General features: G+C 39.9%; 1 protein-coding gene across 9 annotated transcripts in view; it reads right to left on the bottom strand.

Annotated features, from left to right (window-relative positions):
• The window catches only part of pds5a (PDS5 cohesin associated factor A), a 220537-nt gene that overhangs the window by 54113 nt on the left and 142243 nt on the right, over window positions 1-24181 (bottom strand). For 8 of the 9 annotated variants that reach the window (XM_043692710.1, XM_043692723.1, XM_043692753.1 and 5 more), the window contains exons 17-23: window positions 20900-21015; window positions 18773-18878; window positions 13166-13326; window positions 8554-8677; window positions 7237-7404; window positions 5866-5934; window positions 2641-2777 (exon numbers count right to left, since the gene is read on the bottom strand). In XM_043692710.1, coding sequence (XP_043548645.1) covers window positions 2641-2777; window positions 5866-5934; window positions 7237-7404; window positions 8554-8677; window positions 13166-13326; window positions 18773-18878; window positions 20900-21015 — 881 coding nt within the window. The remainder of the gene's footprint in view (window positions 1-2640; window positions 2778-5865; window positions 5935-7236; window positions 7405-8553; window positions 8678-13165; window positions 13327-18772; window positions 18879-20899; window positions 21016-24181) is intronic. The other variant, XM_043692731.1, reaches the window with a different exon arrangement.

Here is a 24181-nt window from a genome sequence, read left to right as displayed (position 1 = left end):
AGGAGAACACAGCTGCTTCCTATCCACCCTGTCTATGCCCCTCATAACCTGATAACGACTCAAGTCAAGTGCCCATCAGCCTTGTCTGCTCCACAGAAAATCACCCAAGCCAATTAAGTTTCTCTCCATTGCTGAAGTGCGCAATCCCAGGCAACATCCTAGCGAAAACAACAAAAAATGCTGGAGATCACAGTGGGTCGGTTTTTCATCACAGCTGAAGAGAAGTGTGGAATGTACAGTTTTTATGCCACGGGGTGGGGGAGTGGGGTGGGTGAAGGGTGCTGATGCAGAAAAGGTGTTGATAGTTCCAATTAAGTGATTCTCAAATTCCAATCACTATAGTGAGGTACCCAGAACAGTAATGCAGCTGTGGCCTAACCAAAGTTCAGCTCTAACCTCCCTGCTTTTATAATCTATCCCATAACTTAGAAATCACAAACATCCTGTATGCCTTATTAACCACTCTATTAGCCTGCCATCTTCAGAGATCTGTGGAGAACCTCAGGATCTCTGTTCCTGACCTTCCTAGTATTCTACCATTCACTGAGTACTCCCTTATCTTATTTTTTTTTACCAAAGTGCATAATCTCTCACTTTTCAGGGTTAAATTCTGTCACTAATATTCCTATCCAACCAACCTGTCAATATGTTGTAACCTAAGACTTTCTTCTTCACTATTACCATTCTGCCAATCTTCCTATCATCCACAAATTCATTGATCATTTCCCACATCCTCCCCCACCCCTATTCTCACCAATATCATGAATGATAAGGGATGCAGCACTAATTCTGGTGGTATCCCACTGGACAATGATCTCCAGTTATAATTAGCCTTCTATTTATCATCCTCTGTCTCCTACCCCAAAGCTAATTTTGGATCCAACTTGCCAAGTTATCCTGGATCTCATGTGCATTTACCTTCTTTATCAGTCTCCCATTTGGGACTTCGTCAAAGGCTTTGCTGAAATCTATATCAACTAGATTAACTGCCCTACCATCATTATACACCTGATCATCTCCTCGAAAGATTCTATCTAATTTGTTAGTCACAATCTCCCTCTGATAAGCCATGTTGATGATCTCCAATTAAACCTTGTCTTCTCTAAATGGACATGGAGGTGCTGGTGTTGGACTGGGGTGGACAAGGTCAGAAGTCAGGCAACACCACATTATTGTCCAACAGGCTTATTTGAAATCATAAGCTTTTGGAGCACTCCAAAAGTTTGAGATTTCAAATAAACCTGTTGGACTATAATCTGGCGTCGCCTGACTTCTGACCTTCTCTAAATACGGCTTAATTTCAGCTTCCAGAATTTTCTCCAATAGATCCTCTATCACTGATGAGAGATCCACTGGTGTGTAATTCCCTGATTTATCTCTACCACTCTTCTTGAAAAGGGAACCACATCAGCTGTTCTCCAGTCCTGTGGCACCTCCCCAAGGCCAGAAAGGAATTAAAAATTTGAGTTAGAATCATTGTAATTTTCACCCTCGCCTCTTTCTGCAGTCTGGGATACAACTCCTCCGGATCTGGTAATCTGTCCACTTTTAAGTCTGTCAGCACTTCCAATAGCTTCGCGGTCCAATTTTCAATCTTAACAATTTCACAGTCCGTCTTCCCAAATTCTGTACCTACATCATCCTCCTCCTGAGTGAAAATGGATGTGAAGTTTTCACATCTGTTTAACACTCTACCAATGTCCTCCCCCTTTGTCCTTAATGGGCCCTACTCTGTCCCTGGTTATTCTCTTCCCATTGTGGCACATTGTATAGGCAGTGGTGCAACAACAAACATTCAAAATATACAGGCAACTTGGCAAAAGGATCATCAGGTACTTAAACAAGCAGCTTTTCTTTCAGTGTACAAACAGAAGATGACTGTACCTGGTGACAGAAAACTGAACTTCAATCACATAAAATCACTTTATATTATCGGTGATGAGAGAATTGAGAAAGCAGAGATGAAGAACAAAGAATAATCTTACCACTTTCCCACCATTCGAGATATCTACCTTCATATAATTATGGCCTCTTCAGTACCCTGATTTTAAATGCTCCAAGATTAATGGCCATGTCTTCTGATGCCTTGGTCTTCGGTTCTGAAACTTCCCCTCTAAACCTTTCTGCTTCTCTATTTCTCTTTTTTCCTTTAATTGAATCTACATTCCCTGAAGTTTAGATGGAAGGTAGTCTCATAAGAGATAACAGATTCTGAAAGAGTTTGACAGGGTATATGCTGATCGTTTTAGAATTCCTGACCAACAAAAACACAGTCTTAGAATAAGAGGCTGATCATTTAGGGCTGAGGAGAGAAATTATTTCACTCAAAAGAGGCAAAACATCTATGGAATTTTCCATCCCAGAGAACTGTGGATTCTCCATCATTTAACAATTCAAGGTAGATAGATTTTTGATCTCTTGGGGAACCAAGGGATATGGGAGCAAGCAAGAAGGTGAGGTTGAAGGTCAAGAATGGCTGTACTAAATGGCAAAGTCAAAGATATGTAGTTGAAAAGTGCTCCCACTCGTGTCCTTAAAGGGACTCTTAAAAACTTCCCTCTTTGACCAAGCTTTTGCCCTAATCTCACCCTAATGAGCGCAGTGTCAAGTTTTGTTTTATATTTCTTCTGTTATAATTACCTTATCTTTTTCTGTTCAGTTAAGTCACCCTCACTGACCAACATGGCCGATAGCAGCCGGAGTGTGGAATTCGCAGATTTGGATTGGTTGTTCTTCATCCCTAACAACCACCGTACCAAAAGCTTAATGGCTTGAACCTAATGAAAAACATTGAAGTTACTGCATTACATATTCACAACTGTTTCTAAATGAACAATTTTTCAAATATAGACAACCACCAGTAGACATTTCACTTGTTGTGCATGTAGTCAGAACTGATTAAAATATAAAGTAGCATCTACTTAGGAATATTTTTATTGTTATACATGAATGCAGAGACAAGCACGTTTTAAGAAAATGAAGCTTTTCAAGTCTTAAACTAGTAAAAGCCAGCATAGTTATAGTTTCTAAGTAGGCGCCACAGAGTTTTACAATGTGGCAAGAGGCTCTTCAGCACATTGCACCTGCGCCAGTCATCAAGCACCTATCTACTGCCATTTTCCAGAACCTGGCCATGAGCACTGTATGTTATGACACTTCAAGGGATCATATAGTGTTTTTTTTTAAAAAAAGTTTTGATGATTCCTGTATCTCACACCATTTCAAGCAGAGTTCTACCTGGAGTGATAAAAATATTTTTACCGAATCCCCTTTAAACCTTCTGCCCATCACTTGAAATCGACATCCTCCACTTATTAAACCGTCTAATAAGGGAAGAGGTTCTTCCAATCTATGTCTCTCAATTTTGTACATCTCAATTCGGTCCTCCCAGCAATCTTACCTGCTCTAAGGAAAATAATTCCAGCCTATCTAGTCCTTCTGCATAGCTAAAACGCTTCAACTTAGGTAACATCTTGGTCATTTTCTTCGTAACCTTCTCTTGTGCAATCACACCCTACTTATAGTGTGGCAACCAGAACTGCACACAATACTCCAGCTGTAGCCTAAGTAACATGTAATACTGCTCCATTACAAGTTCCCTGCTGATGTATTCAATGCCTTGACTAATAAAGGCAAGTATTCTTAGCCACGTGACATGCTGTTTGAGGATCATGCACACCAAGGTCATCGTGATCCTCTGAACTCCATATTCATCAAAAACACCCTGGCCTTGTTAGTTCTCACAAAATACATCACTTCTCATTTGTCAGAACCAAACTTCATTTGTCACTGTCCTGCCCTTCTAACCAGCCCCCAGATATCCTGTCATCTAAGGCCTTTCTCCTCGTTATTTACCACATCACCAATTTTCATGTCATCTGTGAGCTTACTAACGTATCCTCTAACATTCATGTTTCGAGTGTTACGCATGCTACAAACAGCAAAGGACCCAGCACCAAACTGTGAATGTATCATTTGGTTCGGAGTTCGAGACACAAAAACACTCTTCAAACATCACCCTCTGCCTCTTTCCACTAAGTCACTTTTGGATCTAATTTGCCAAATTGCTCTGGATCCCATGGGCTAATACCGCCTTGGTCCCATGCAGACTTCATTCAATGTACATCTTCATCCACACATCTAGTCATCTTTTCAAAAAACGTATTCAAGCTTGTCATGCATGATGTTCCTCTTGATAAAGCAATACTACTACCTTGATTAATCCTCATATCTCCAAGCAGAAATTAATCATTTCCGTCATAACTTTTCTTGGTCATTTCTCTACCACTGACATTAGACTCATTCGCTAAATTTCCCTGGTTTATCTATACCACATTTCTTAAATTATGGTCCACATTAACTATCATCTAGTTCTCTGGAACCCTCCCACGACCAGAGGGGACCTAAACATTTATGTCAAAGACCATTTAATCTTCTCTTCAATGCCTCCCATATCCAGCGTGTCTGTGGTCTGAGGACTCATCCAATTTTAAGGCCACTCACCACCCCACCCTCCAACTCCAATCTCTGACCACCAACCCACCCACGCACCTGCCCCCCTCACACACACACACAAAAGTACTCACTGCCTTCTTCCCTGATTTCTATCCCTACACGTTTTCTCTTATACTTATTCACAGGTACTTACTTAAAACCTCATTTACATCTTTTGACTCCACCCACAGTTTGACATTTAGGTTCTCTAACAGACCTACTCTTTCCCTGGTTATCCATTTGCCCCTAATATACTTATTAAAGGACACTAAATTTTCCTTTATTTTACTCACCAGTGTTTTCTTGTGCCACCTCTTTACTGTGCTGAAATCTTTTCTTAGTAACCCCTTGAAGCTTCCATTGGCCCTTTCTGGTGTTCTGAGCCCTCAGTCTGTACCACAACTGTTTTTTTTTCCCCTTATCCAATCCTGTATAATCCACAGTATCCAGGATTCCTTGGTTTTGGTCCTACTGATTACCTTTATAGGGTCATGTGGGTCCTGTACTTCCACTATTTCCTCCTTGAAAGGCTTTAATGTAAATTCTTCTCCAAGCAGCTGCTCCCAGTCCACTCTGGTCAGATCCCATTTTATCATACTAAAATTGGGCTTTTTCCCCAATTTAGAAGCTTTATTTCTGGTCCATCTTTGTCCTTCTATATGACATCTTAAATCTTACTGAGTTATTGTCTCTATCGTCGAAATGCTCCCACACACTTACTTCTGCCAGTTGCCTTTGTTTCTTAAAACTAAACAACCCCATGTCATGTAGGACTTTACTTTTAAAAGCTCTCCACTTTAAGAAATTCTGTCCCTCTCCCACTAAGCCATTTACACTTTGTCTATCCCATTTAATATTACAAAAATTCCCTATTATTTTACACGTCGTTGAAATTTGTCTACAATCTGCCCATTTATCTCTTCTTGATTGGTTGTGAGGTCTATAATGCATTCCTAACAATGTAGCTGTAACAAAAGTTCCACGCATATGGCCTCAATTGAGGAGCCTTCCAAGATCTCAACTCTTCTAACTGCAGCAATTGACATTTTAATCACTACTGTAACACTACCTTCTCTGTTACACTCCTCCTTGTCTTGCCTGAAAACGCCATATCCCAGACATTGAGCTGCCTCTTAACACATAACACATCTTCATGATAGCATAGATGTGTTAATCAGCACCGTAACTCATCTGCCTTACTTGCAAGGCTCGTCATATGGAACTCGAATTTGTAACTCACTCACTCTCCACAGATGGTGAGAGACCTACTCGTTTCCCTAGCACTTTGTTTTTCACTTCAGATTTCCAGCATCCACAGAATTTTGACTTTATATTAACACGGCTATAAGTTAATGTTTCAGCCTACAGTACCTTAGCGAGCACCTCTGGAGAGACTTCTTCATTTGGAGTCCACAATTTACCATTTTTCCCTCCAGGAAACTACAGAAATGAGACGCTAATTATTTGTACGTAGAGAACAGATGAAAGAAATCTGGTCAATAAGCAATTTCTTGCTAGCTGGTGATACAATCATTCCGGGACATTATTCCTATCCCTGATAAAGACTCAATATATAACTCAGCAACTTTTACTAAATATAATACTTACAAGAAGTCCCTTTATAACAAGTGCACTACAGCATCCTGTTCTAAAGATGGTCATCTATGATGGGTGCTGTTTCCAAATGAAGCATCTTACCCAAGTGACCATTACTCACAAGAGCATAGAAACTAGAAGCAATATTAGGTATTTGACCCTTTCAGTCTCTTTTGTCATTCAATACGATCGTGGTTGATCCTCTAATTCATGCCATATTCTAGCTTTCTCCTCGTACTCCTTGATTCTCGTCAACGGGAACAGTTGTTTTCTTTCCACTCTGTCTACATCACTTATAATTGTTCAACACCATAAGACATAGGAAAGAATACAAACAAATTCATTTGACTACTCAACTTTATTCTATCATTGAAATGTTGTTTATTGCTCATTATTTTCTTGTCACGCCATAAGATTATTACTATTGTGACAAATCACATATCATAAGGAAGACATCTATATACAGGTAAACAGTCGATAAACTTTTCAAATTTACTCTAGGATCACATCTCAGCATTGGTTGATATATCAAGTGTAGGTTTACTCGGACAACTAAACACGGGTCTAAATTTGTAAGCATTTCTCTAGGATATTTGCTAAGCAACCTGATACAAATATCTCATAAAAGCCTGTCAGAAGAGGTTTTTTTCCAGTCTATAATTCCACGACATTTGTAAAAATCAAACATATCCTTCTCAAAAACTGTTTGAGAGTTAGATGATGGGCCCTAAGTTTCCTCGGATGTCCTCCCATCATGTTTCACTTTGATGGAGGTGCTGCAGCAACTGCACGTAAATGAATAAATATTATACTCACTATAACAAAGTTAACAATGTCATGGTAGAAAGTCTGAAGAAATTCATTTTTTTTTCTTTCTGGACGATCAATTAACAAGTGAAGTTAACCATTGAGTAAGTCAACTGAAATAAAAACCCCAAATTAAGATGAGGAAAGCACACCTGAATTTAATATGGTGGGACATTTTTAGCCTCTGTGACAAACAGCGAGCCACATATTTCATAATTTAGATTCCAGTAGTGTTTTAAGATCAAAATGAAGAAAGCCATCATGACCATGGTAGACAAAGAAAAAAAACATCAGTTCAGTAACATCATAAAAATAAGTTAGGAAACCAAATGCACAAACCTGACATACCCTGTCATTCATAAGTAAATCTTTGACAATAAAATTTGCAACCACTGATTTCATTGGAGATGCAAACTGATCTGGGGCCAACATAGCAATGTGTCCGAGGGAGACGAGCGGCGTTATCAGCTGTTCTGGGGTGTCAGCATTTAGGCTTTTGCTTAGTGGCTGGAGAAAACAAAATGTAAATGGAAAGAATTTACAAAAATGTTAAACTTCAGAAAACATGGATTGAACAGTTCACTGAATGTGTAGTATTTGATTCCAGTTTTAAATTTTCAATGAAGCCAGAAAGATGTTTGCAATAATTTCAGCAGTTCAGATCTTAAATGAGACAAAATTCTTTCCATTACCGACAAGTTATTGACATTTTCAAATAGCAATATATAAATTCAGACAATGCTCGATCTCATTATTTCTTGTAGAAACTATTTATTGTCTTAAAACTTAAATGCTATATCAAAGACCTGAAAGCTAACTTTGATCTTTCAAAAGATGTGACTAATTACAGCTCATATCAACAGATAATGAAGAAGTGGTCTATAGGTAAAATAATTACTTAGACCAAAAGAAAACAGAAAATTGTATTTTGGTCTTGATGAAATGTCAATCACCACCCAGCAGAAAACCAACCAACCTTATTTCAGTGAAGTCTGGGGTCAAACAAGGCTGCGTCATTGCACCAATTTCTTCTCCAATTTCCTTGCTGCAATATTCCATCTTACCTCCAGCAAATTACCCAAACGCATGGAGATAATCTATGGAACAAACAGCGAAGCTACACTGCCTTCAATCCAAAACCAAAACCACTCCAGCCTCAGTCATAGAACTGCAGAATGTGATGACTTAAGTGCCTGCACATTCAAGAAAGGAGCTGCAACTCATTGTTGACTCCTGTTCTTAAGTACATGGCCTTACACTAAGCATTCAGAAATCCTCTTTCAACCAACTCCACAGCACAAATGCCAGTGAACTTATTGGGCAGCTCATAACCAAATTTCCTCCTCAGTTTGCTTAGTCTTCCACAGGCTAAAACAGCACGCCTTGCATTGGCTTCCACTTGTGGAAACGACTGCTATGGCAAAGGCCTTGGAGGTCCACATATTGCAAAATTATATTATACTGAACGTTGCTTAGAACCCACAATTAGAATAGAAGCAAACTATCCTCAATCCTGAGGGACTACCTAAGAATTGATGATCAGCACCCTGCATCAACTCAATGCTGTCAAACAATTCACTACTAATGCAGTCAGTTGGTCACACTGTTCATGGTTTAAACAAAGAATAATTGAACAACAAAACTGAGCTTACATACCTCAAAGATCTGTGCCAACTGTACTTCTTTGTTTGTGAAAATGGCATGAATGCAGTGTACAGCTTGCTTAGCCTGGCGAGGGGTACCTCTTTTTGCTTTCTGATGCAGAATGGGAATGAGGGTGCTGCAACAAGAATAATCAAATTACGTTATTAACAAATACATTTTTGTTCGATCAAATTCAGAGTTTTTAAAATTTCTATTGCACATTTTAGTTTTCTTTACTTATATTAGTCATATCCTCCTAACAACGTTAACTTTATATAAATTCAAAATGGTCTACTTCATTCCATACGTAAACTTAAACAAGTAATTAGACACAGAAATAAAATATAAAGTAGAATCATAGACTGATACAGCAAACAGGTAGATCATTAGTATTATACCATTTCTGCAAAATTCCTTTTCCCTTGCTTTACCTACAGTCTTTTAAGTATTTCCCTACAAATATATGTTCAATTTGCTTTTGAAAATCATTGCTCCACTACCCATTCAGACATTACAGGTTGCAACAAATTGCTGCTTTATAATTCTCATCTTACCTCTGTCTTTTGCCAATAACTGAATTTGTTTCTTCTGGTGTTGAAAAATGCTTCTTCAGCAAAACATTTTGAAGGCCTTTTTAAAATCTTTCTTACATTTTCAACTCTCAGGAAAACCATCCCTGCTTCTTTCGTCTCTAACTGAAGGCCTACATCCCTGATTACATTCTAATAAATTCCATCTGAATATCGGAAAAGCCCGACATACTTATTCATGTGCTTTGCTAAGGATTGGAAACAATAATCCAGCTGGAGCTGAAGCAGTGATTTCCAAAGGTTAAGCACATCTTCCTTGTCTTTGGACTTGATTCTTTCGGAAGTAAAACACTGCTCTTGTTCCCACTTTAAAATTGGACCATTTAGTTTATACTGGCTCTCCTTTCTCTTCCTTCCAAAATACATCTCCTCACATGTATATAAGAGACTCATGGTTTTAGAAAGGGAGAGCTGACAGGAAACAGTGAGTAGAAATAAAACAATTTTTTTTAGAATGGAAGGCTTGGAGGATACCAAAAGGATCGGGGCTTGGGACCCAGCTATTCCCAATACACATCATATATTTGGTTGAAAGGCTCAAATGCAATATGCCAGTCTGCCGTTTCTACGATTTCCACCTCTGCCAGGAAAACACTTGGCTTTCAGGTGAAATGGTAAAACATGCAAATTGCACATGACAGACCGAATGGACCAATTACTGAACCAGGTTATCTGTGTGTTTTACACATTGCCATGCAAACATAAAATACTTCAGTACTATAGAAGGATAGTGCCTATCAGCAGGTAGTGTTCAGCCTAAATCCAACAACTGCATTTATAAATCATTCCCTATGTCAGCTGTATTTGTTATCAACACCACCGCTAGGTGGAACAGTGACGGTGCATGCGCAGTGACACAGGTTTGAAGTGCTACATAACTGCAAAGGTATGGAACTGCAGCTGCCAGGAAGAAAGTTGGAACTGCATATGAAATGAGTTTGTAGATTTGGTTCAATTTAAAACTGACACCTGAGCAGTCAGCCAGGCGAGAAATGGCTCCCAGGCTGTGGATAGTAAGAGTGACAGGAACAACAGTTGTGACAGCAACAGTGGTGCGACCAGTCAACTTTTGACTGTATTTAAGACAGAAATATCATTGCTTGTTTTCACTGTTTCAAAGCTGTCTTGCTTATTTCCTATGATAAGGTGGACAGTACCTTGTGGCAAAATGAGTGCAACTCGAATAATGAATCTTCCCACTCCTCATGCACGAGAAATACTCCTACATATCCATGCATGCCAAAGATTGCCATCTTTGCTTTCAGGTCAATTGCATCATTTGATGTCACTGGGTTTTTAAGAAGAGCATGTGATTTTTTTTCAAAATGTAGTTTTGTCCTTTATTACTAAACTTGCAGGAGGTTCTGGTCCAAGGTTGAAGGTTCACAGTTGCTTGTAAAAAGTATTATGTAGGACTTGAGCCTGGCTAAGTAACTGGAAAATAGCACCAACAGATTCAGGCGTGGCCGAGAAAGGAAATAGGTAAGATGCACTTCAGGGAATAACCAAAAGTTGAAAAAGGATAACAAAAAGGTCTCTTTTATATCTTTCCCCTCTCACCTTAAACCTATGCCTTCTAGCTCTGGACTTCCCCACTCCAAGGGAAGAGACTTTGTCTATTTATCCTATCCATGTCCCTCATGATTTTATAAACCTCTAAGGTCACCCTTCAGCCTCCGATGCTCCAGAGAAAACAGTCCTAGCCTTTTCAACCTATCCCCATAGCTCAAATCCTCCAACTCTGGCAACATCCTTGTAAATCTTTTCTGAACCCTTTAAAGTTTCACACATCTTTCCGATAGGAAGGAGACCAGAAATGCACACAATATTGGGTAAATATATGGAATGAGCTGCCAGAGGAAATGGTGGAGGCTAGTACGATTGCAACATTTAAAAGGCATCTGGATGGGTATATGAATAGGAAGGGTTTGGAGGGATATGGGCCGTGTGCTGGCAGGTGGGACTAGATTGGGTTGGGATATCTGGTCAGCATGGACGAGTTGGGCAAAGGGTCTGTTTCCGTGCTGTGCATCTCTATGACTTGAAAAGATGAAAGTGACTACACAATGGAAAACAGTATATATGACAATTAATGGTTGACACTTTACAGGAACAGTCTTTTTTTGTTTTTGCGTTATAGGCATGACTGGGAAGGCCAGCATTTCTTGCCCATCCCAACTACCCTTGAGTGAATTGGCGAGGCTATTTCAAAAAGTATTTGAACAGTCAATCACAATACTGTGGCTCTACAGTCACTTGTAAACTAAAACAGTTAGTAAGTACAATTTCTTCCCTGAAGGAAATTTATTAATCAAATGAGTCTTTATGATAATTGACAATAGTTACATTGCTGCAATTAGCTTTCAATATTCAAGTTTACTGAATTCAAATGTTACAAGCTGCCACTGGAATTTGAACCCATTCTCCCAGAACAATAGCCTGGACGTTTAGATCACTCGTCCAAAGATATTACCACAATGTCACTGTTTATCGAGAGAGAGAGAGAGAGAGAGAGAGAGAGAGAGAGAGATAGGAGGACAGTATGATTGGAGTAGAACTGGGTCGAGGACGCCCAAGACTCTGTTTCAACATTGCAATTGCTGCCAATGACTTCTCCAGTTCTTTACTCAAAGCATCCTTCCACCTTACCTGTAACACTCCCAAGATTTGACGAGCCAGAACACATACAAAATACAACCAAAGGAAACAGTATCAACAGTAGACAGTTTGGTCCCTTCAGACTGCTCCGCCATTTAATACAATTATGACTTATCCAACATTCCTCATGTCCACTCTTCTACCTTTCCCCATAACCTCTTGGTACCCCCACTAATCAAGAATCTACCTCAGTCTTAAATACACACAAGAATTCTGCCTCCAGAACTATAAGTTGCAAGGAGTTCCAAAGATAATCAATCCTCTTAAAGAAGATATTCCTCCTTATTTCAGTGTTAAATGGTCACTCCTCTAATCTGGATCTGTGTCCTCTGGTCCTAGATTCTCCCGTGAAGGGAAACATCGTCTCAACAGTTACCTTGTCAAGCAAATTCTTTCTGTTTCAACAAGATCACTCTCGTTCTTCTAAACTGCAGTGATTTGAGCCCCAACCTGTTCAGCCTTTGCTCTTTCGACAATCCATCCATACCAGGGATAATTCTAGTCAACCTTCTTTGAAAGACTCCTAATGAAATGATATCTTTTCTTCAATAGTGGGACCAAAACAGCTCACAGTACTTCAGATGTGGCTTTACCAACACCTTGTGTAGTTGCAGTAACACTTCCCTACTCTTATACTCCACCCCCTTGAAATAAGGATCGATATTCCATGAGGTTACCTGCTACATCTGTGTGCTGGCTTTCTGTTTCATGCACAACTTGCCCCAAGTCCTTTTCTGTTGCAGTTTTCTTCATTTAAATAATATTGCGTTTTGTTCTCCCTTCTAAAATGAACTACTTCACAACTTCCCATATTATACTTAATTTGGTAAATTTTTGCCCACTTAGGTAACCTACTGATGTATTCTTCTTGCAACTTAACACATACATTTGCATCATCTACAAATGGGGCTACAATACATTCACTTCCTTCTTTCAAGTCATTAATGCATACGGTAAATAGTTGTGGTCCCAGCACTGCTCCCTGTGGAACCCCAATGGTTACACATTGCTGACTTGAAAAAGAACTATTGTTTCTTGCCTATTAATGAGTTCACTATGCACAGCTGAGACTTGCCCAGGAAACTCAAATAAATTAGTCACGAAGCCATGCTAACTCTGCTTGATTGGAAAGAAGAGAAAGAGGAGAAACAATATGATGCAACTACAAAATGACAAGTGGCGCAATTCTGTCACACACTAAAAAGTATCTAACAAGACAGATGGCATACACTAACTTATCAAGATCAATACTACAAGACATCTGCTTGTGCATGCATATGTTTTCTACAATTGCATTATCGATAACTGAGTACTTGAAACAATATTTTGCACACTTTCCTTTGCACAATAATGTTTTTGTCCAAATATGTACTTACGAACGAATTTGTAGAAGGTCAGTCTCTATTTTGTGTCCAGTATTTCTGAAGATTTGAATAGCAGCTTCAGCTACTTTATCATCCTCCATCTTTAGACATTGTAACAGTGATTCATAGGTCTCTGAAGAGTGGAAGGAGGTGGGATGTGTGAATGATAAAACCTGTGGGACAGAGATCAGGAGAAGATAATAAAATTTCAATTATCATTTTTTAGCGTAATAGCTTTTGAATAAGCCATCATATCTTTCTTTTATTTAACAGGAACTAGCACGTTACAACAAAACTAATTCAGTGTTGTTGCATATTACTGAAAGATTCATGAAACAAGAATGATGTTAGACAACAAAGTAAAATAGACATTTGCTAGCACAGAACTTTATTTTTCTGCAAAAAGAGACATACTGTCAAAGCTTTTCAACTTGCACTTGGGCACATGAACACAAAATTTCAAAGGTAGCATCTGTAAAATGCCACCTGCAAAGCTGTGATAAGGAATTTTAAAAACTAGGCTAATGTTAACCAGGTGCCCGTTATCAAATATACTGGTCATTCACTGTGCATGCACATCACTCACTCTCATTCAGTTCAGTCAGCTGATGAATCAGTACTACTCCATGTTACACATCACTCAGAGATAGCACTGAAAGTGGCAACAGCACAAAATGTGGGGGTCCTAAATATCCATCATCAAGAGTGGATTGGTAACACCATTGCTGACTAAGCTGGCTGAATCTTAAGGACAAAGCTGGGTCCGCAGCAGATGCTGAAGGAACTAACAAGAGAGAAAAATCTACTTGATCCCACCGATCTACCTGTCGCAGTTGCATCTGTAAACAACAGTATCAAAACAGTGACCAATGCATAGACCTTATGCAGACAAAGTCTCAACTTTACAGGGAGGATAACTTCCATCTTGTTTTGTGGTACTACCAGTGTGCGAAATGGGACATACTTGAAACAAACATACCAACTCAAAATTGGGCACCAATGAGGTGCCGTGTGGGGCACAAACAGCAGCAGAATTGCATTGACACATTATCTGTAACCTTACTGCATGGCATGTCTTCCAGTCTAACAGAATCACCAGGCTGGGTTATCAGCCTTGATTCAATGAAATATGCAGAAGCAACAACAGGCATACCTACAAATATGGTATCCACCTGTTCAAATCACAACATATGATTAGTGTGTGTTGACATGGCAAAGGAATCCCACAACCAACAGATCGGATCCAAGATCTGCAGTCCTGTCACATCCAGTCCCGAATGGTGGTGGACAACTAAATAACGAACAGTAGGAAATAGTCTATCCTCAGCGATTTTGGGGGTGGTGGTAGTGGTGAGGGCATAGGACATAATAGCACGGATGCTCCACCTTGACTTATTCCTGAGGTCCTCGGCATCACAGGTAGCAGTCTTCAACCAACTGAATTCACATTATGTGGTGTAAAAAGACATGAGGAGACAATAGATACTGCATAAGCTGGAGGACACTGACAAAATTTGACAAAACTTTTGAAGGTAGGTTCTAGAACATGTCAGATTCTTAGCCAATTCAATAGTTACCATGCTGGCATTGACCCGGCAATGTGGTAAATTGCTCAGTTACATGTGCTGTACAAAAGCATGACAAATCCAACCCAACCAATCTATTACTGAGCTGAAAATGTGTTGCTGGAAAAGCGCAGCAGGTCAGGCAGCATCCAAGGTACAGGAGAATCGACATTTCGGGCATAAGCCCTTCTTCAGGAATGAGGAAAGTGTGTCCAGCAGGCTAAGATAAAAGGTAGGGAGGAGGGACTTGGGGGAGGGGCGTTGGAAATGCAATAGGTGGAGGGAGGTCAATGTGAGGGTGATAGGCGGGAGTGGGGTGGGGGCGGAGAGGTCAGGAAGAAGATTGCAGGTTAGGAAGGCGGTGCTGAGTTCGAGGGATTTGACTGAGACAAGGTGGGGGGAGGGGAAATGAGGAAACTGGAGAAATCTGAGTTAATCCCTTGTGGTTGGAGGGTTCCTAGGCGGAAGATGACGCGCTCTTCCTCCAACTGTCGTGCTGCCATGGTCTGGCGATGGAGGAGTCCAAGGACCTGCATGTCCTTGGTGGAGTGGGAGGGGGAGTTGAAGTGTTGAGCCACGGGGTGGTTGGGTTAGTTGGTCCAGGTGCACCACAGGTGTTCTCTGAAACGTTCCGCAAGTAGGCGGCCTGTCTCCCCAATATAGAGGAGGCCACATCGGGTGCAGCGGATGCAATAGATGATGTGTGTGGAGGTGCAGGTGAATTTGTGGCGGATATAGAAGTATCCCTTGGGGCCTTGGAGAGTAAGGGGGAAAGGTGTGGGCGCAAGTTTTGCATTTCTTGCAGTTGCAGGGAAAGGTGCCGGGAGTGGAGGTTGGGTTGGTGGGGGGTGTGGACCTGACGAGGGAGTCACGGAGGGAGTGGTCTTTTTGGAACGCTGATAGGGGAGGGGAGGGAAATATATCCCTGGTAGTGGGGTCCGTCTGTTAGTCAATTCACATTCATTCATAATGTGATGCAATCAAGTGTCACTCGCAAAGGAATAAGCTGCTCATTTGACGTTCAGTTTGGGGTTCTGACAGGTTCACGCGGTGCCTTGATGTCAAGGTAGCATTCACTAAATTTGGGATCAAGGAGCTCTAGAAAAATTGGATTCAATAGGGGGGGGGAATTCCACACGTTGGTGTCATACCTGGCACAAAGGAAGATGGTTGTGGCTGTTAGAGGACTGTGACCTCAGTTACAGGACATTACTGCATGTGTTCCTCAGGATGGTCTCCTACGTTCAACCATCTTCAGCTGCTTCATCAATGACCTTTCCACCATTATTAGGTCAGAAATAGAGACATTCACTGATGATTGTACAATGTTCAACATCATTCATGACTCCTCAGATGCCGAAGCTATCGATGTTCACATGCAGCATGACCTGGACAGCTTCCAGGCTTAAGCTAAGCATCACCATTTAAGTAACACTTTCTTTGTTTCTCATACTGAAGTGTTTAACTTCATATTTAACCATGTTGTACTACAGCTGCCTTCGTTTTTACCACTCACTCAACTTAACTACATCATGGTGAAGTCGCCTTGCATTTTCCTCACAAGTCAAGCACGCTCCACATGTCGTGAGCGAACTTGGAAATGCAGTATTTGGTTTCTTCATCCAAATTATTTCTAATAAAATAGCTGGTATCAAACAGTGAGCCTTGCATTACCCCCCCTTTAACTGCCTGCCACCTGAAAAAAGACCAATTTATTCCTGTTGTCTGTCTGTCAAACCAATTCTCAATCCATGTCTAAATATATTATATACTTTACCGTTAATTCATTTGTGGGACATGGGTGTTGCTGGCTGCTCTTAAAATATATGACCTCCATCTCATGTGTTTCATTTTTGCCCACTAACCTGTTATATGGGACCTCATCTAAATCCAAATACAACACTTCAACTGGTTCTCCCTCATCTATACTACTAGTTACAGCCTGAAAAAAACTTAACTAGATTTGTTAAGCATTATTTACCTTTCTTCAACCCATGGTGATTGTCCAATCCATTTAATGCTCTCCAAGTGTTATCACATCTTTCCAGTATTTGAAAAGGACAGTAGACAAAAGGTGTGGAATTATAGACCAGTTAGCTTAACATTTGTAGTGGGGAAGATGTTTGAGTCTGTTATCAAGCAAGGCATCTTGATAGAAATTGTCCCATTGGGCAGACGCAGTATGGGTTAATGAAGGGCAAGTCATGTTTAACTAATCTTTTGGAGTTCTATGAAGACATTACAAATACGGTGGACAACGGCATCCAGTAGATGTGATGTACCTGGACTTCCAAATAGCCTTCGACAAGGTGCCGCACAAAAGGCTGCTGCATAAGATAAAGATGTATGACGATACGGATAAAGTATTAGCATGGATAGAGGATTGGTTGACTAACAGGAAGCAAAGAGTGGGGATAAATGAGTGCTATGCTAGTTGACAATCAGTAACTAGTGGTGCACCTCAGGGATTAGTGTTGGGACAGCAATTATTCACAATTTACACCGATGATTTGGAGTAGGGGACAATGTGTCATGTGTCAAAGTTTGCAGATGACACTAAGGTAAGTAGCAGAGCAAAGTGTGCAGACGACTGTGAAAATTTGCAGAGGAATGTAGATACTTTGAGTGAGTGGGCAAAGGTCTGGTAGATGGAATACAATGTTAATAAATGTGAAGTCATTCATTTTGGGTAGGAATAACAGTAAGGAGGACTATTACCTGAATGGTAAAAAGTTACAACATGCTGCTGTGCAGAGGGACCAAGTGTCCTTGTGCATGAATCTCAAGGTACAACAGGTAACTAAGAAGGAAAATGCAATTTTGACCTTCATTGCTAAAGAAATTGAACTTAAAAGCATGAGGTTATGTTGCAGCTGTACCGGCTGCAGGTGAGGCCACACCTGGAGTAGTGCATGCAGTTTTGGTCTCCAACTTGAGAAAGGATGCACTAGCATTGAGGGGGTACAGAGGAGGTTTACTAGGTTGATTTCTGAGTTGAGGGGTTTGGCTTATGAGGTGAGACTGAGTCGACTGGCATCATATGGATTGGAATTTAGAAGAATGAGGGGTGATCAACAGAAACATTTTGAATTATGAAGGGAATAGATAAGATAGAAGTAGAGAGGCTATTTCCAACTGTGGGTGAAACTAGGTTAAGAAGGCGTAGCCTCAAAGTTATGGTGAGCAGAATTTAGGACTAAATTGAGAAGGAACTTCTTGACCCAAAGGGTTGTGAATCCATGGAATTCCTTGCTGAGTGAAGCAACTGACACTATTTCAGTAAATGTTTTTAATGCTAAGATAGGCAATGATTTTAAACAATAAACAAATTAAGGGTTATGGTGAGAGGGCGTGTCAGTGGAGCTGAGGCCACAAAAAGATCAGTCATTATCTTATTGAATGGCGGAGGAGGTTTGAAGGGCCAGATGGCCTACTCCAGCTCGTAATTCTTATGTTTAATAGGCTCCAGCATTTTCAATATGTGTAATGTTAGGCTAACTGGTCTGCAATTTTTTTTCTCCTTTTTTAAAATGGCGGTGATACATTTGCACGCTGTAGGAATTGCTCCAGAGTCTACAGAATTTTGGAAGATGACCACAATGCATCCAATATTTCCAGAGCTCTGGGATATCAATTATCACATTCTGATGATTTGTCAGCCTGTAATCCCATTAATTTCCCTTGCACCATTTTCTTACTAATACTGACTAGTTCCCTGGTACATTCTCCGAAAACCAATCCAAAACTAATTTGCTAATCAATCAGTACACCTTCTTGCGCAGTATAAAATGTCGTTAATTTTGAAATTAGGTAATCTTGTATTGGTACTGTTGAGTGCAGGACAGCCTTGGCACTGTCTCTTTTCTTCAGCATTTCTGAAGTGAAATTAGGTCAGTCTGCCAAATTATAGATATTAATTGCATTTATAGAAAGGTCTTCACCCTTCTTAGAAGTCTTACATCAATTGAAGTATTGAAACACAAAGCTCAAAAGTAACATTTAAATAAAAATGGAGTCTAGAGCATTGCTTTCAGAAATATGGATAGATGCATACCTTAAGCAGCTCCAAGCCTGCCCTGATTGCAGAATCGGGGGTCACACCTTCCTCTTCATCATCTGCAGTCCCTTCTATAGATTTGTTCATTAGTTTCACTAAAGAACTGCAAAATGCACAAAACATCTGTAGTTTAATACAGGCAGTAACGTGAATGAAGACAAATTAATCCAAAAAATGCTGCCATTTCTGTGAACTATGCAATTCAGGGAGTCAATCCAAATATTTTTAAGAAATTCATTAATGGAACATGAGTATTACTGAGCAGCCCACTGTTTATTGCTGCCCTCTAGCTGCCCAGTTTCTATGTTCCCTTCAACCTACGAGCATTCGTATTTTACTTTAGAATCCATAGAATCCCAACAGTGTGGAAACAGCCCCTTTGACCCAAGTCCACACCGACCCTCTGAAGAGTCATCCACCCACACCCATTCCCCTACCCTATTACTCTATATTTACCCCTGACTAATGCACCTAACCCACAAATCCCTGAACGCTATGGGCAATTTAGAATGGCGACTTCACCTAACCTGCGCATTTCTGGATTATGGGAGAAAACCAGAGCACCCAGAGGAAACCCACACAAGCACAGGGAGAATGTGCAAACTCCACAAAGACAGTTGCCCGAGGCTGGAATCGAACCTAGGTCCCTGGCGCTGTGAGGCAGCAGTGCTAACCACAGAGCCACCCATTTTGTGTCAATGGATGACAGAATTGCAAATTGTTTTAAGTATCAGAGGCTGATTTGGAGGTTATGAAGAAAGATCCAGAATCACAGCCTACATCAGAAGTTCAAAGGTGGGCAGACTAGTGGTAAAATATTTCAGAAATCCTGAAAAATAAAAAAAAATGCTTCAAGCGTCAATTTGGTAACATGTCAGGCAATTGCTGACAAGTCTGACTCAAATTCTTTTATAGTTAAACTTGGCAAGAACACAATTGCCTATGTCCTATTCCTTAAATATTAGTTGCAGTGAAGAAGTGCTTCATCAATTTAACAGTAATAATTCTATAAGGGACTGTCATCGTCAATGTAGTTTCCCAAGACATTGGATGATGATCATACCAACAACACGACCAGTACTCTACTCATGCCACAATGAAGATAACCATCCATTGTGTAGCTAAGACAATCACTGGGAACAGTTACTTCATTTCATTTGACCTCAAGATCAGTCCGAGAATCTGGACTCGAAACTGTACTTACAGTATAGAAACACCTACTTCCCACAAGAGAATAAAAACACTTGAACATGAATGTAAAGCAAAATGATTTAGTAGCGAAGCTCAAGGCGCAGTATAATTACAACATGCAAACATTATACATTAAATCAATTTAACTTTAAAAAATTACAAATTCAGAACCAGTGACACAGTGAACTTTGAATTGTTGCCGAACTTCAATAGAAGGGAAAAGTTAATCAATATATGTTAACAGTTTGAGAAGATTTGTAGCTCAGGTTGAGGTTCTCGATGTACGTTTGCTCGCTGAGCCGGAAGGTCATTTTCAGATATTTTGTCACCCTACTAGGCAACATCAGTGAGCCTCCAGTAAAGCACTGCTTTCAACTTAACTAAATGACATCTCTCACTACTCTTACTGCAGTTCAAGAGTTTCTTCTGAAAAATATTAAATGCCTCAGGAAAAGTTTTAATACTGAATTTATTGCTTCAGTTAGCATTTTGTATAACTTTATTTTATTCTGTATTTGCACTTTTTTTCCCTGAACTAGCAAGCTCATTTTGACTTCATTACTGTCATGCATTCTTGCAACTATTAAAAAAAACACCAAAACACACAAGCCAAAAAGAATGCTGTGATCAGAGGTACATGCAAAAACTGTCAGATTTCTAAAAATCTCTAAGTACAACTTGTACTAATGAGACAAAACATTTCAGTGATAGCATCCCAGAGGTGTTTAAAAGTTATATGAGGCATCCCTGATCTTGTGATACAAATTCATATAATATAGCACTTATCAATTACTTAATATTTTAGTGGCCTCACAACTCTTTTGTAGAACAAACTATTAAAGTCACACAATAAATATTTCAATCATACACTTAGCATCAACAAAGTTTGTAAAATACAGTTTGACTAAATAGCAAATATTACAAAAAACATACCTTATGGCTTCCGAATCGATGTGTACTGGTGCAATCCTCTCCAGTAGGAATTTCACCATTTCCAGAAAGGGATTCGTGGGCTGCTTTGGATTTGCTAGTTTACGTGTAATTTCCCTCTAATTAAAGGAAAAGTGTACTGTTTAATGATAACATATGGATGGTGCCATTGATAAAGCTCGTCAATCAGTATCATTTTTTAATTCATTCATCGAGTGTAGCTTAGCGTTTATTACACATTCATATTAGCCCTTGAAAAAGAGATGGTGAACCACCTTCTTGAACTATGTAGCCAAGCAAGTGCTGATTGACAACACCAGTGATGACCTATTAGTTTACGGATGATCGAGAATAGACTGATGACGTAACAATTAGCAAGTTGAATTTGTGTACACAGGGCTTACTTGGAAAAGTAGTTATATTGTTGGAAAGATGTCAGTGTTGTACATTGTCAATGCACATTGCAATGAAGTTTGAAGACATGAGCTGATTATATAACTAACCACTTGTGTTTTTTCTAAGTGTTTGAAACTACCATGACATCATTTCACAAGAAAATTATTAAGTTTTTATTGGGGTTGTTGCTTTTTGCTTTTCATCATCCAGGTCAATTTGAAAGCAAAATATGAATTTACCCCAACTAATGTGAATAGTTCATGCATTGTTCTAGACTAAGCATATAATTTTAAATCAATTTTTGAGAATTTCATCATAGAATGGGAAAATTTCAAGTGCTTGCAGAATAAGAAATCACCAGTTAGACTACACACCACGTCACTGCTGCTTACAAAGTTGAATAAAAAGTTGATTTTTGAGAGTTAGTAATACAATTCATATGAAGGGAGTTGTACAAAGAATTCTTTTGAAATTTAGATGTTACTTTAAGGATCTTTCCTCAAGTATGCCTAACCATTACCAAAAGACCAAGGAGCAGAAATTAGGACATTCAGCCAATCAAGTCTGCTCCACCATTCAATCAAGGCTGATAACTTTCTCAACCCCATTCTCCCGCTTTCACCCCATATTCCTTGATCCCCTTGATACTCAAGAACCTATCTATCTAGCCTATATTCAATGACTTGGCCGCAACAGTCTTCTGGAGAATTGATTTCCACAGATTCAATACTCTCTGGCTGAAGAAATGTCTCCTTACCTCTGTTCTAAAAGGTCTTCCTTACTCTAAGGCTATCCCCTCTGGTCCTAGTCTCTCCGACCAATGGAAACATCTTCCCAACATCTACTCTGTCCAAGTCATTCAGTATACTGTATGTTTCAATTAGATCCCTTTCCCCATCCTTCTAAACTCCATCGAGTACTCAGAGGAACCTCTATTCTCCAGCATTCGATTATCCGAATACCAGCTTATCTGGCAAAATCACAAGGTCCCGATGCTTGGCGAAACAATGTAATCTGGCATTCGATTAAGCGAATGAAATACGCCCCACCAGTGTCCTTTGGATAATCGAGGTTCCTCTATAAACCCAGAGTGCTCAAATGTACCTCATGTGTTAAGCTTTTCATTCCTGGAACCATTCTCATGAACCTCCTCTGTACAAGCTCCAAGGTCAGTACATCCTCCCTGAGATATGGGGCCAAACACTGTGCACAATACTTCAAATGTGGTCTGACCAGAGCCTAAAAGAGCCTCAGAAGTACATCCCTGTTTTTATATTCAAGTCATCACAAAATAAATGCCATCATTGCTTCTGCCTTTCTAACTACTGATCAACCTGCACGTTTACATTGAGAGACTCCTGAACTGGAGCTCCCAAGTCTTTTTGCACTTCAGACTTCTGAATTTTCTGCCTATTTAGAAAATAGTTCATGCCTCAATTCCTTCCACCAAAGTGCATGACCTCACACTTTCCCATGTTGTACTCCATCTGCCACTTCTTTGCCCACTCTCCTAACCTGTCTAAAGCCTCTCCACCTCCTCAATGCTACCTGCCCCTCCACCTATCCTGGCATTGCCTGCAAACTTAGCAAGAATGCCCTGCTCCTTCATCTAGATTGTGAATGTACAAAGTGATAACTTGTGGTTCCAACACGGAGCCTTGCAGAACACCACTTGTCACCACCTGCCATCCCGAGAAGGACCCTTCTGTTCCCATTCTCTGCTTTCTGCCGGACAGACAAGCTTCTATCCATGCTAGCACGTTGCCTCTGACACCATCGACTCTTATCTTACTCAGCAGCCTCCTGTGTGGCACTTTGCTAAAGGCCTTCGTCAAGTCCAGGCAGATAACATGTATTGATTTTTCTTGGTCTAATCTGCTTGTTACTTCCTCAAAGAATTCTAGCAGATTTGTCAGGCATGACCTTCCTTGACCAAACCATGCTAACTTTGCCTTCCAAGTATTCAGAATTCCCTTCCTTCACAATGGATTCCAGGATCTTACCCACAACCCAGGTTAGGTTAATTGGTCGTAATTTTCCATCTTTTTCCCTACTCCTTATGAAAGGTTTTACATTCTTCAAGCAGAATAGCATATTTGAGCCTTCTGATCACCATGCTCATGAAATCTCTGATTTAAAAATAAAATCTTCAGGCTTGAAGAGAATCTTGTTTTTTTTTGTTAATTACAAGTAAAAACCACACCAAGCTTCAGACTCAAAAGTAGAATAAATTCAAACTTTCGATGTGTACATCAAATCAACATTTTTGGGTGAGAGTGGTTAAAGATAAGGTACAGCACAGGGAAATGAAAGTACAGTGATGGGATTACACTGCCAGATTTTGCCAACAAAGTAATAATAGTGCTGCTAACTATTACTGTTATTTATATCTACGTAGTTCACTAACTTCAGGCTAAGGACAGATTTGTGCACAAATCTGAATATCTAAACGTTAAAGTTTGACTTGTGCCACTTCATAATTAGTCATACAAAAATGGGATTTTGCTGTCTGCATTGTGACATGTATTGATTGCAATTCTGTATGGAAGGCATTAAATAAATAGTGAAAATACTTTAGAATCATAAGATCTGCAGCACAGAAAAAGGCCCTTCAGCCCATCAAGCTTGCACCAGTCAAAAACAGCCAACTAATTAATTCCAAGTTCTAGCACTTGGTCCATAGCAGTGCATCCTTTGGCATTACAAGTTTACAGCTAAATACCTTTTAAATGATATGAGGGTTTCTACCTCTACCATCTTTTCAGATAGTGAGTTCCAGATACCTATCACCCTCTTGGTGGAAACATTTTGCTCATATCCCCTCTAAATCGCTTGCACAATAGTTTGAATTTATGCCACCTGGTCATTGATCTCTCTGCCAAGGGGATC

This window comes from Chiloscyllium plagiosum, chromosome 1 (genome assembly GCF_004010195.1).
Source record: "Chiloscyllium plagiosum isolate BGI_BamShark_2017 chromosome 1, ASM401019v2, whole genome shotgun sequence".
NCBI lineage: Eukaryota > Metazoa > Chordata > Chondrichthyes > Orectolobiformes > Hemiscylliidae > Chiloscyllium > Chiloscyllium plagiosum.
This window is presented reverse-complemented; position numbering and strand designations above follow the sequence as displayed.